Here is a 12,653-nt window from a genome sequence, read left to right as displayed (position 1 = left end):
GAATATACAGCTTAATAGAATGATTAAAGATCTAGCAGCAAGGTCATTTTCCCTATTTGGGGAAAACATTTATTATTAAAGTAGGGTTGAACGAAGTGCACTTCATTTGACTATTTATTGGAATTGTAACAAAATGTTAACTTTATCACTATTAGATGTACCGATTTGTGGTCTTATCCTCATTACAGGCACGGATGCTGATCACAGAGGAGAGCCTGATGACCACGATCGTCCGCACACTCCATGATCACCTGAAACGTCGAGACCAGCAGGGACGATTTCAGTTTGAACTCTACAGTGCACAAAAGGTCTTTAAATTCCGCAGGGTCCAGAGTCTTATAGAAGACCTCAAGTACGGCTGGAAAAAAGCAGAATGTGTTACACTGTCTGTCAGAGAATATCATTATTAATGATAATTAATAGCTAATCATTCTCATTAAACTTTTTTTTTAAACTCAGATATGTCCTGATTAGCCGTCCAACAGAGTGGACCGACAAGCTCAGGGAGAAGTTTCTGGAAGGACTTGATGCTTTCTTGGAGCTGCTCAAGTGCATGCAGTGTGTTTGTGTGTTTGTATAAGCCATGTTAACTTGCAGTTATAGATGTAATAATCATGTGGGGTGAAATATAGCCATGTTGTTTAATATCAGTAGTATAATGTGTGTTGGGGTTTGTGATTTCTGCAGGGTATGGACCCAGTAGTACGTGACGTGGACCAAGACATAGAGATGGAACCATTGTGGGTGACAGCCTTCACATTGCAGATGAAGCTCACACACATTATCTCAGTGATGCAAGAGTGGTGTGCCAGTGATGTGAGTACTAACACACTCACCAGTACTAGTATATTACAATGTGTGCACACTCTACAGGAGTTCTGGTAGTGCGACCATAGCAGCAAATGCACATATTATTCCTGCACAAACTAAAACCAACAAGATCTGTCTGAAGATCACAGGACTTTTGTCTTTGTCATGTCTTTGAGGTGTATGGAAATGATTGGCTCCGAGTAGGGATTTCTTGAAGGTCAAAGTTCTACATGTGGTTGTAAATTTAAATCTATATATGGAAGCCTTCAAATAAGAAGGAAGTATTCGACGTGCAGGAAGTGGACAAAATAACTAACAGTACATGAAAAAGCATCTTGACACAAACAGCTATTGTGTATGGGTGAATCGTTGTGCCAGCTAACAGCATGCAGCCACTATAAAAATGGTCTGAAAATGATCCCTTAATGAGTTTTCAGAATTAACAGGCAACTGACAGAGCTCCAGTTCGGCTAAATAGTGGGTGTTGCAATTGCAGGTGCATCAGTCCCCAAAATTGGCTTGATGCGTTAGTCGGTGTTCCCAGTGTTACATGGTGTTCGGCCACACAGCGATTACATCACTTGCCCGCTGCGGCATTGCCCCTACTGTCATTTTGCTTTTTTCTAGTAATAAAAATCATTTAGTTCAGTTAGGACGCTGCAATTAAAAACTGAGCGCGTTTGCTCAATTCATCATGAGCCGAAGGGTCAGAGTCGCAGCACGGATCAGATTTCATTCATCACTTGACGAGATTGAGGCGAGCTCACTGATGACGGGATGGCGAAAGATTTAGGTTCAGGAGTTCTAGGTTTAATATAAGCGAGACCTGAAAGGGAGCTGCAAATGGCCTCAGTGCTTTTGGTGTTCACAGTACAGTTGGACTCGAAAGTGGACCCAGTTCTGTTTCTGGAAATTTTAGTGTTGATGAGATCTCTGATCACTTGGTGTTCACACTAACTCTTTTCCCATAGTTTAATAGTGACGATGCCATTCAAGATGGTTGCTTTACACGATACAGTCATTTGGCTGAAATGCTATGATAATTGCTATTACCACAGTGGCTCTGTTAGCTTATGTCATGTTGCTAAACAAAATGCTGACATTATTGTAGGACCACATGATCCCAAAGTAAAACATCTGAGTTGTTTTTCTGTTAGGTAACGGAAAACTGTAGCTATACATGTACAGCAACTCTCAGGTTCTTTATCTACTGTATGGAGCAAATGTGAAGCAGACCGAGACTACTTTGTTTTCACAATGCATAAATTAATCAAAACCACAGAAGGTGGTCTGAGTACGGTTCGTTTGTGGGTCCTTTTAGGGAGGGGTCTGAGATCACTTGAATGTTCACATATATACACCTTATATAGGCCCGAGACCGCTTTGAGTGCTCAAATGAACTAGGTGTGTAAACGCCGTTAATGTTTCAAAATCAAGGAAGAGTATATCAAACATAGACAAAAGGGTTCAGCAAAGAGGAACAGTGGTCGCAAGTCAAAGCTACTGACGAAGCTATTGTCCGTAGCTATGGACGAACATAGTAAAGCTATTAAATGAACATGTCCATGAACTAGGCTCAGCAAATCTGTGCATTATGAGCTTTGCAAAACCAGGGCTGCCATTCAGAAACCTTTTGCATCAAATGTCAATGCATGAAGAATTATAACCTGGTGTAAAGAACTCAAAACTTAGACTCATGAGAAATTGGAAATAATTGTTCAAGACCAGAAGATATGTATGCTACAAACACTTCATGATGATAATCCCATGGCACATGATTGTACTACCCTTGTATAAAACTGGTTTGGTGAACACTAACACAGTGGTCTCCTAAATCACCAGGTTTAAACATCATTGACCCTTTTATGGGAGTATCTGGAATGCAGACTCAGTAGATGTCCGTCTCCTTTATCTCTTGAACGGAGGGGTTTTCCTGGTGAAGAATGAAGAACATCCCAACACAATGCACTCAGGACTTGCGTGACGGCATTCCAAGAATTTTTCAAGCTGTTCTGTAGTCAAAGGGCTGCATGTAATCCTTATTAGGTCCTTAAATATTGTACCGATTAATATCGTTACAAGTTTCTTTTTTTAACGACACCCTGTATGTGTGCATGTATGTTGTAGCCTGAAGTGATTTCTGACAAGATTTCTAGGTCATATGTAAATATTTATTATATTTATTGCTGGCTGCCTCACCTACACTAACCTGAATTTCTGAGAGGATATAACGGCAATTTATAATAGCTGCCTTGAGCTAACAGAACAGGAGATCTGAATGCAGTCATAAAACTACTTTTCAGTGGCCAGGTACCTACTCCAACATCTGATGTGTGCATGACCTTGAGTTTATCAATCAAAGACGCACCCTGCAATTTGCCTTTTGCATAAGGACTGTCCATGCTGAGCCTGTTATGTGCTATATATTTGCAGGAGTGGGTGCTAATTGAAGCCTGTAAGAAGTGCCTAACAGTTCTGACTCACTGCCACAGCGGTTTTACTGATGGAGAACAACCCATCACTCTTAGTATGTGTGGACACTCAGTGGACACCATCCGCTACTGTTTCTCACAACAGAAAGTCTCCTGCTACGCAGTAACTAAAACTGTCTGTAACTCGCGTGTTACTTCATTCTTTAGTTCCTTCTCTTAAGTGTAGAGCCTCTGTCAGATTGTGTGATTGATAAAGAAAAGCACATAAATGACAAAATACCAGTTTGAGTGCCTAGTGGTCTAATGAGGAAATGCTCTTTGGAAGCTCAATATATGCACTTATCCATTTGCATTTTGATTCGGCTGTTAGTGCTGAGGATGTCCTTAAGGTGATGTGCTGCTTTTGTCAGATTTAGTAATTCTCTTTAGTCACATGAGCACTAATGGTTTTTCTAAATTTTTATGTAGTTTATTTTGGATACAGGCAGAGGAAGCTCAGCGAAAGCTTAAGAGACAGAATGGAGAGGACCCAGGTAAGCTATTTCTTCAGTGATTGTAGTCATATCTGAAAATGATTGGTCAGTTGAATGAAGATTGCTGAAGTGTGAGTGTCTGTGTGTCGTAGCCCTGCCTCCATTCTGCCCACTGTTTGCCAGCTTGGTAAACATTCTGCAGTGTGACGTGCTGCTTGGCATGCTGGGAGCTGTGCTGCAGTGGGCTATGGAGCTCAGTGGAGGACACTGGTCTGAGTCCATGCTGCAGAGGGTAAATGTTTGTATGTTTTGTTAAAATGACATGATAGTGTCGTAAATTCAACAAAATGAAGCCCCCGGCAACACTCCAAGCATCCTGGCTCTGTTAGAGACCTTGCAGTGCGCGCCTCACTTGGAAGTGCACAAAGACATGATTCGCTGGATCCTTAAAGTAAAATTACATCTTGATTATGTTTGCAATGTGCCTTACTCTCTCTATGCGTGCACCTAATATGTCCACCAGGTGGCAGCCTAGCATGTTTTGCAATTCGCTCACTGAAGGTAGGCGCAACATACAAAAGATGACCTTTTTTACCATGAAGTTTAAAGCAGTGCTGCATCATCAAGACCTGTTTGAAATCCAAGCAGTGCAACACCGCTCAAGGTGGCGTGGCCGGTAGGCAAAGCAGCACCTCTCACCACGGTGAAGCACAAATGCTTCACTGTCACAAAGCGGTTTTGCTGCTGATCATCTGTAGGTGGCCCTAGGGGTGTTTTGATGTGGCTTATTGTGCGTGTTACTTAAAAGCTGTATGTCAACATGAATATTTAAATGACATATAAGGATTGCTTACTACACAAACTGAATTTCCATGCACTGTGATGTATGCATTTTATTTTCCATATAGTGAAAACTGTCAGGACACCTGCACCAGGCAGAACATGTACATATAAAGGCCATGGTGTAGGCCAAGGCTAATGATGTATTGTAGTATGTACTTTGAAGAGAAACAGGCAAATTAAATGTTAGTAAAATTGTAACGCATCTTCAGTATTTAATGGTATGGTGTGTGTATATACTTTTTAGTGCACAAATGTGTTCTATTGAACATCTGCTTAGTTTTGCAAGACTTTGTGTGTGCATGTAGTTCTAACTAGTTTCTTGTAAAAGTATTTTCCTAAATTATGTATCTTTTTCTACACAGATGGTGGTTAGCATTAAAACGATGCGCGAGTGCACAGCTGCTGCAGCTCCCTGTGAAGGAACAGGGCACTGTCACAAGGAGGTCAGACTTTGAGCAACTTTCTATTCCACGGACATATTAACCATTACCCTTTAAAGTGTTGAAGAGCTTAAATCTACGTGTGTGTGTGTGTGTGTGTGTGTGTGTTGCAGACTGTGTGGGACAAAGACAAAGCAGAGAGAAAAAGGAAAGCTGAACTGTGCTGGAAAAAGACCATGGCTCAAACATTAGAGAGCCAGAGTCATTTTATCAATAAGTACATAGATCTGCTCAAGCAGGATTCAGAGGATCTGGACGCCTCAGCCTCTACATCAGCAGAGCATAGGTACCTAAGCATGCTCGTAGTGGCGCAGCGTTCTTAATAAGTCAACTTGTATTGTATTCTCAATATCCAGTCAGTACATGTATGTCAGTAGATGCATGCATCAACAGCTCCTTGACTTTGCTGAGCAGTTGTCTGTTCTAAAAGTTCTTGCATATAATGGTGGTCTTCACATAACATAAGTAAATTCCCATCCTTAAACTCTATCTTGCATATTCATTTAGAGCATTTTCTGTTGGGGTAAATGAGTAGAGAGGATCCTAGGCCATTTTTAGCAATTTCTTGGTGATTAAAAAAAGATGAACCCATTTATTCAACATTGATTATTTTAACAAATTCAGAGGGACCTTAACATAAAATTAAGGTTATAGTGTACTTGTAACCATCCGTCTCTGCTTGGTACAGCCCCAGTTCATGTGACGGTGCTCTGGTGTGTGTGGGACCTCGTCGTTGGCGTGCCAGAGGAGGAGAGAGGAGGCAGATGGAGATGTGTATCCTGTGTCACGAAGCGCAGGAGATCCTACCTGATGGCACCGCCATGGTGCTCGCTGCCTTTGTCCAACGCTCTACGGTCATGTCCAAGAACCGCAAAAGACCCCCTCACAATCCAGGTAAGGTTATGGTTTACAGTGTGCAAGTCAAGTAATTGGATAGGTTTGAGTAGCCAGTGTGCTTATTTCTGGAGGATACATGTGTGTTACAGAGAGCTATGATCCCCTCTTCATGCACCCTGACCTGTCCTTTGGTACCCATACCGGCAGCTGTGGCCACATCATGCACTCTCACTGCTGGCAGAGGTGAGGAGTTGGGCAAAATGTTACTTCTAGACAGCCTTCTACTTAATCCCAAATAAAAAGTTTTGCTGCTTTCAAATGTTTGTGGATATAGGCAATAGAATCAGCAGCTAACAGTAAATAGTTTGTCTAGAAAATAATGTGACCTCTATTTATATGAGCAATCACAATAAATTAGCTAGTATTAATCAATCAGTCTGGATGTTTTGTGACTGAAAAGTCAAAAACCCAATCTGTGATGTACAGGAAAGTCTTCATGGATGTGTGGTGATCGATAAGATGTAGATAGAAATTGGATGTGTTTGGCTTAAATATGCGATCTGCAGATTTTTTTTTTTTTGTCCCAATACAGTGAGCTGATCATCGACACAAAGCATGAAACAAAGCTTGCTATGTGCACTTGACTATTTTTCACTGTCTTGGATCAAGCCAGTGTTACTTTCATAGTCTGTAAACTTATTGCGCCTCATGGGGAAGCAAAGAACGTTAACCTGATCTGACCTTAGGAGTAAGTGCAGTGAGTATCAAAAGCTAAAGAAATCAGGTGATGGAACTTGTTACGCTTGGTAATCTTGTTTTTTATGTGGACACGCAAACTTTTTCTGCCCAATGTTCCCACATTCGAAGGACCTTGTTCATTCTTGTTCATTCTCGATGCCGCCACAATGTTTTTGCATCTAATAAACTCCCCTACCGCCATTAACACCTGCTCCACCGAGACCTCAGAGCTCACCTCACACCGCACCCCGTGATGGAGTGAGAGAGGCCGGGCTCCACCGCTCAGGTGAGCCGCCATCCCTACACTCCGCCACGAGATCAACAGCTCCCCGCAGCAAAAAAGAAAACAACTAATAACACCGCTTGCTTGCTAATACTAAACCAAAAGCAGTCAAAACGTTCCATAAGTAGGTATGCTCAACCCTGTCGCAAGCCTTTTCCTGGTCAATTAAAACCAAACCACAATCCAAATTAAAAATCCTTCCGACCTCTACAACATCCCTAATGAACGAAACGTTGTCGTGAATGACTCGACCCGGCACACAGTAGGTCTGGTCCGGATGGATCACCTCTTCCATGACTATACTAAGTCGGTTTGCCAATACCTTAGAGAGCAGTCGGTATTCCACACAGAGAACTGAAACAGGTCTCCATGATCTTATGTCGTGTAGATCTCCTTTTTTGGGCAACAGAGTCAATACTGCTCTGCGACAACTGAGTGGCAGCCGCCCCGTGACTAAACTGTCACCCAGTACCTCCAGTAGGTCTGCACCCATTTCAGGCCAAAAAGACTTATAAAAGTCAGCCGGTAGACCATCGATCCCTGGTGCCTTGCCACTCTCCATACCCTGGAGGGCTCGTAGCAGTTCCTCTAGGGTCAACCCCCTCCGAGGTCTGCATGTGTTTCCTTTGACACCTGAGGGAGATCCTTCAAGAAGACGTTATCATGGGCCTCATCATCGGAGATTTCACACTTGTACAGTTCCTTGTAGAAACCGACTGCTCTCTTTCGAATTTCTCTATGGTCCCCTAAAAGTGTCCCTTCATCAGAAAACAGGCCATGTATCATCTTATTCTGACCATTCTTTTTTCCAAATTAAAAAAGAATTTCGACGGTGTATCCATACACTCCACATTCTGAAACTGTGACCTGACCAGAGCTCCTTGTGCAGTAACGTCTAGCAATTTAGTCAATAAACTCTTTTTTGTTCTTAAATTTTCTATGCATACCTGCCGTCCTGTGTTTTTCATGAACTCTTGAAGCGCCATTATTTCGTCCTCCAAGGATTTCATGCGTAGAGTTGTGTCTCTCGTGACATTGGAGGTATACTGTTGACACAGCTGTTTAATTTGCGTTTTGGCAAAATCCCACCACCGCTGCACTGATTTAAAAGAACCCTTTGTGAGTAGTTATATCATACACTTTCTGTCAAACTGTCAATCAAAGTAGTGTGTTTGATAATTTATGACCCTCTGTGCTTCCCTGACTGGCAGGTCTGTAGGGGTGGTGAGGGGGGTAACCCTATGGAGTGTATCAGCTGGTCGATCTGGCTCCTTTGTGTCTGGGGGTGTTGTGGAGAGGTGTGTGTGTGTGGGGGGGATAGCCCCCCTCCCAACAAAAGGTGTTTTTGTTAATGAGTTTGTTTTTTGGTGGGGTGAAATACGTCTGAAAAGAAATAATGTTTTTAATGTGGGGATGTGTTTGTGTTCCTGTGTGGCGTTATTTCGTTTGTGTAAACACATTGTTAGAAAAGCATGATGTTTGAATGTGTACATATATGAGTAGAATATTTGTTTTGTGAAATAAATGAAAACAATTGTTGATTATGTTTTTAGGGATCCCGGTTTACCTTTGAATAAAAAGTTTAGGAGTTAAAGCGTCTTTTTTTAAAAAAAAGAATCTGTTTAAAATTACATACATTCTAAACACAAAACTTTTAGGAGGTAAAAATGGTTAAAAGAGCTGTTTAAAAAGAATCGCGCATATTACACGACTTCTAAACAAAGATCCTTACGAGGTAAAAATGTTAAAGTGCTGGTTAAAAGAATCGCCGTAATGTCTAAACTAGAAGATAGTTTTTTTCAGAGATGTCTTCCAGTCGCTGTGTTAAGCAGTAATGAAGTTAAACTGAGACACCTCACTCTCGCTAAACCCCGCCCACCATACATGTTTTCAGACACGCCTCTCTCTCTCTCTCTCTCTCTAAACACACCCATACACGTGTTTTCATCGTAGCCAGTACGTTCTGTCAAAATGTCAATCATGGCGGTAGAACTAGAGGGCTAATTTATGGCCTCGTCCTTGTCAGGCCTGCGTTTCTCTAGGAGTGCTTCATTTATGGCCCTTTGTTTCTTCCTGACCAAGAGTTTTTTTATGAGCAGGGGGGTCGTGGTGTGATCCTACAGATTGTTTATGATAATGAGTGTCTGTGGGGGTGTTAATGGCAGTAAGTGTTTTGTTTTATTTTATTATTTATTATTATTATTATTATTATTATTATTATTATTACACATAGTTAAGAATGTTTTTATTTATAAACGAATTTATGGGTTTATTGTGGTGGATAAAACAGGTATCTAACGCTACAGGTGATGATGATATTGTGTCTATCCCAGACATCGTAGACGAAATCAAGTTTCTGAACAAGGCAAGCGGTACGTGCGTTGTTATTCTTTATAAGTGTTCGATCCTATGTATTGTGTATGTGTTTAATGATTTTACTTTATTTTACACAAAGGGGCGAACACAGAAGTCCCGCGAGTCAGGTTGGAAAACCCCGTGCTGGGTAAGATCTGTAATAATGAGATATTTATCTATGTTTAAAAGCGGTTTAAGATGTTTTGTTATGTATTGTGTTCGTTTGTTTACTGTTCAAGGCTTGTCAAATCTTGTAAACAAGATCGCTGCACCCGAGTTCAAAAATAGTGCTGCGGTTTCCACTGAACGCGGTATACCAACGAGCTCTGGAAAGGCCAAGCGTAAAACAGTTGCTCAGGTCCACAGCGCGGGTGTCGCAACGTCTAAACGTAAACGATCAAGATCTCCCCAAGATCTATTTTTTATTTATTTTTTTTTTTTTTAAAAAAGAGTGTTTCATTCATAGTGCCGGTATCCTAAGCAATGTTTTTTTTGTTTTTTTTTTTCCAAGAGTCAGCTGTGAATGAACCGCGCGCTATAGACTCTTGTTTGAACTGGAATCAGGAGCTGTTTGATTCGTGGGACGCTTGTGTATTTACCCCGGTTCCTGGAGACAGTCTGCCTTCAAACCAAGAAGCATTTGGTCGCGAGGCTACTGTTATAGACAATAACAGAGACTCGGCGGAGGTGATACGAACCGGGTTCAAGGCCATCGAAGATCGTATTGCTGGATTTGAAAAGACTTTTGCCAGCATCACCGAGCGTCTGGACATTATAAAGATGCTGATTCTTCTCTATAATCAAAGTGTTGTGGAAACGTCACAAAACCATACCATCACACATAAACAAATCATAGCAACCCGGAAGCTTCTTGCTGGGGAGATTTGTCGCGTTGATCACAGTCAACACCTGACGACGGAATTGTTAAAACAGCTTGTACAGCTGGTTTAAAACAAGAAACTTGGGTGAGTTGTACAATAAGTATTTTATATCCCTGTGTGTGTGTTTGTGTGTGTGTTTGTGTGTGTGTGTTTATTTGCTGGTTCGTATCTGTTTTACTGTGTGTGATTTTATTTATTTATTTATTTATTTATTTATTATTTTTTTAAAATAGTTTTTGTTTCCATTCCAAAAAAATCTGTAAAAATGTCAAAGCGGTGTGGTGAAAACTCGTGTAATCTGGGAGCAGCAATTAAATTTAGAAGATGCGACGACGATGGTCTGTGTACTTTTGAACAGCGTGGCAATACAGAGACGTTACAGGGTTTAATTCGGACAATGGAGGATCTGAATAGACAGCAGTCTACAACTGATACTTTGTTGGACTTGTTAAACATTGTTAGATCAATGGCTGAGGTTCAAACAGAACCACTGCCTAATTCGTTGTTAGACAGCGATTCAAATTCACAGCAGGTGGGGTGGGGGTCAGACAGTCAATCGTTTAATCCTTCGGAGCCAAATTTTGGGTTATCCGAAGCCGCTATTGAGTCTATCGTAAGAGAGGGTGGGTCTGTTGGTGGTTATACGGTGGTACCGAGACGCAGATTTAATGGATTGGAGATACGGCGTCGTATAAACATGCGTGTGATAACCGCTCCAGACCTGGCAGCGTACGCTATATTTCTGCATGATATCATGTCTGAAATAGTGTCGTTTTCCAGACTGCTGGGCCGGCGATGGGGGTTTAATCAACATTACCTTGAGAGGCCCTAGTCTACCCTCTGACATTAATGCTGTCTTGTCACCTGACAACGATTACGATTTGCACATATCAACACAACAACTTGAGAACATTTATGCAAAGTAATTCTGACGTACGGGCTGATGAATGTCTAGATCTGAACGTGTCTATAGCTCGCGGTAAACACGGTGGTGCTTATCGAAAGATACGTGATTTAGCTCATAACGAGGTGATTGCCAGAAACAGAATGAAATCTGTTCTGTCCAACAACGTATCTAACAATCTGTGTTTTGCGATCTGTCTGTCCCATTTTCTACAACCGCATACGCCATGTAGTGAACTTGAGTTGTTAGCCGCGTCTCTACAGAAAACTGCAGGGTATTCGGTACAACAAAGGATAGGGTTTTAATGACATCACACGGTTTTGAACGGTTGTTAATATGTTAAAATAGTAAGTATTTCCATAAGGACATGTTCTGGTCTGTTGGAACACTTTACGAAACAATGACGACCTCATAATAAGACCGTGTTCTTGTATCTACACAACGAACATTATTTCTTGATTAAGAACCTAAAAGCAATTCATCGGTAGCCCATACGTGTGCGAATACTGCTATCATGGTTTAACTAGCCGCAGAGACCACGGGTGTAAATACGTTTGCGATGTATGTAATGCACCTGGATCGTCATAAATACGTTGGGCAAAAACGAAGGCCATGTCACGATTGTTTGCGGTACTGCAGATCAGCCTACTGTTACAACGCGCATGAAACAGACGCAAAACAGGGACGAACAGTACGGCCCTCAGTGTGATTGTCACTAAATACTGTCAGAAATGTAGTGGGCGATATCACGTCAACGGCGCCACACCACAAAACACGTGTGCCCTGCAGAAAACTGTATCCATTGTAAAGCTGAATTGGTTAATGACGGAGTGACTAATGTTTCATACAACCGATAAAAATGGAACCACCTAGTGACAAATACATTTATTATGATTTTGAGACACAACACACGGACGGTAAACCACGTAGCGAATTTCGTATGCGCCATTACATTTAAAGGGGAAGAGTTCACAGCCGCTGGTATAGACTGTATAGATCAACTTGTTAAAAAAAGTTTAGACAGCCTCATTATCAGAATTACACATGGGTTGCACACAACGCTTCAGGGTTTGAACAATTTTATACTATTGGGAATATTTTGCAAAAAGCAAGGGCTAACACTCCAAATTACTATGCAAGGCTGTCGGATCAATCTTAATGTATGATAAGACATTCAAGCAACGTTTCATCGATAGCTACTCTTTTATCCCTATGCATCTGTTCCGTGACCATCTTGCCGCCGTTAAATCATAACCTGCTTGCTGAGAGAGGGTCATTTTCCACAACCTGCTTCAATTAGAACCGGAAAATGAAGACTACGTAGGCCCCAACCCTGACAAGCATTTTCTTACAGCTATTGAGACAATGTCTGAAAAGAGAGGGCTCTTGTTTTGAATGAGTGGTATTTTATGGTTGTCGGGTAATAAGGTTTTTGATTTAAAAAAAGAAGCTCCGGCCATGTACGGCCAAGAACGATGTCGTTTTTGCTCCGTGAGGCATGCATGATTACCGTGACGAGTTCATTCAACGTTACTTAAACTCCGACCCATTCAGATACACCACTTTTTCTTTTTTCACACTAACTGTTGTTACCCAGATGGGCATTGGGTTTCCCTTCTGAGTCGGGTTTCCTCCAAAGATGTTCTTCCTCTCTTAA

General features: G+C 41.5%; 1 protein-coding gene across 2 annotated transcripts in view; it reads left to right on the top strand.

The window, feature by feature from the left end:
- Nucleotides 1–10,872, top strand: part of LOC128604962 (E3 ubiquitin-protein ligase UBR2-like) — a 33,451-nt gene extending 22,579 nt beyond the window's left edge. Inside the window, exons 12-24 of one of the 2 annotated variants that reach the window (XM_053620075.1) lie at nt 189–308; nt 460–816; nt 3,727–3,775; nt 3,868–4,007; nt 4,921–5,001; nt 5,112–5,284; nt 5,687–5,892; nt 5,985–6,078; nt 6,428–9,020; nt 9,163–9,228; nt 9,312–9,359; nt 9,451–9,600; nt 9,723–10,872. In XM_053620075.1, coding sequence (XP_053476050.1) covers nt 691–816; nt 3,727–3,775; nt 3,868–4,007; nt 4,921–5,001; nt 5,112–5,284; nt 5,687–5,892; nt 5,985–6,078; nt 6,428–6,479 — 921 coding nt within the window. In that variant the 5' untranslated portion in view covers nt 189–308; nt 460–690 and the 3' untranslated portion in view covers nt 6,480–9,020; nt 9,163–9,228; nt 9,312–9,359; nt 9,451–9,600; nt 9,723–10,872. Of the gene's footprint in view, nt 1–188; nt 309–459; nt 817–3,726; nt 3,776–3,867; nt 4,008–4,920; nt 5,002–5,111; nt 5,285–5,686; nt 5,893–5,984; nt 6,079–6,427; nt 9,021–9,146; nt 9,229–9,311; nt 9,360–9,450; nt 9,601–9,722 lie in introns of those variants that run through there. The other variant, XM_053620076.1, reaches the window with a different exon arrangement.
- The last annotated feature ends 1,781 nt before the right edge of the window (nt 10,873–12,653 follow it).

This window comes from Ictalurus furcatus, unplaced genomic scaffold (assembly GCF_023375685.1).
Source record: "Ictalurus furcatus strain D&B unplaced genomic scaffold, Billie_1.0 scf6, whole genome shotgun sequence".
NCBI lineage: Eukaryota > Metazoa > Chordata > Actinopteri > Siluriformes > Ictaluridae > Ictalurus > Ictalurus furcatus.
This window is presented reverse-complemented; position numbering and strand designations above follow the sequence as displayed.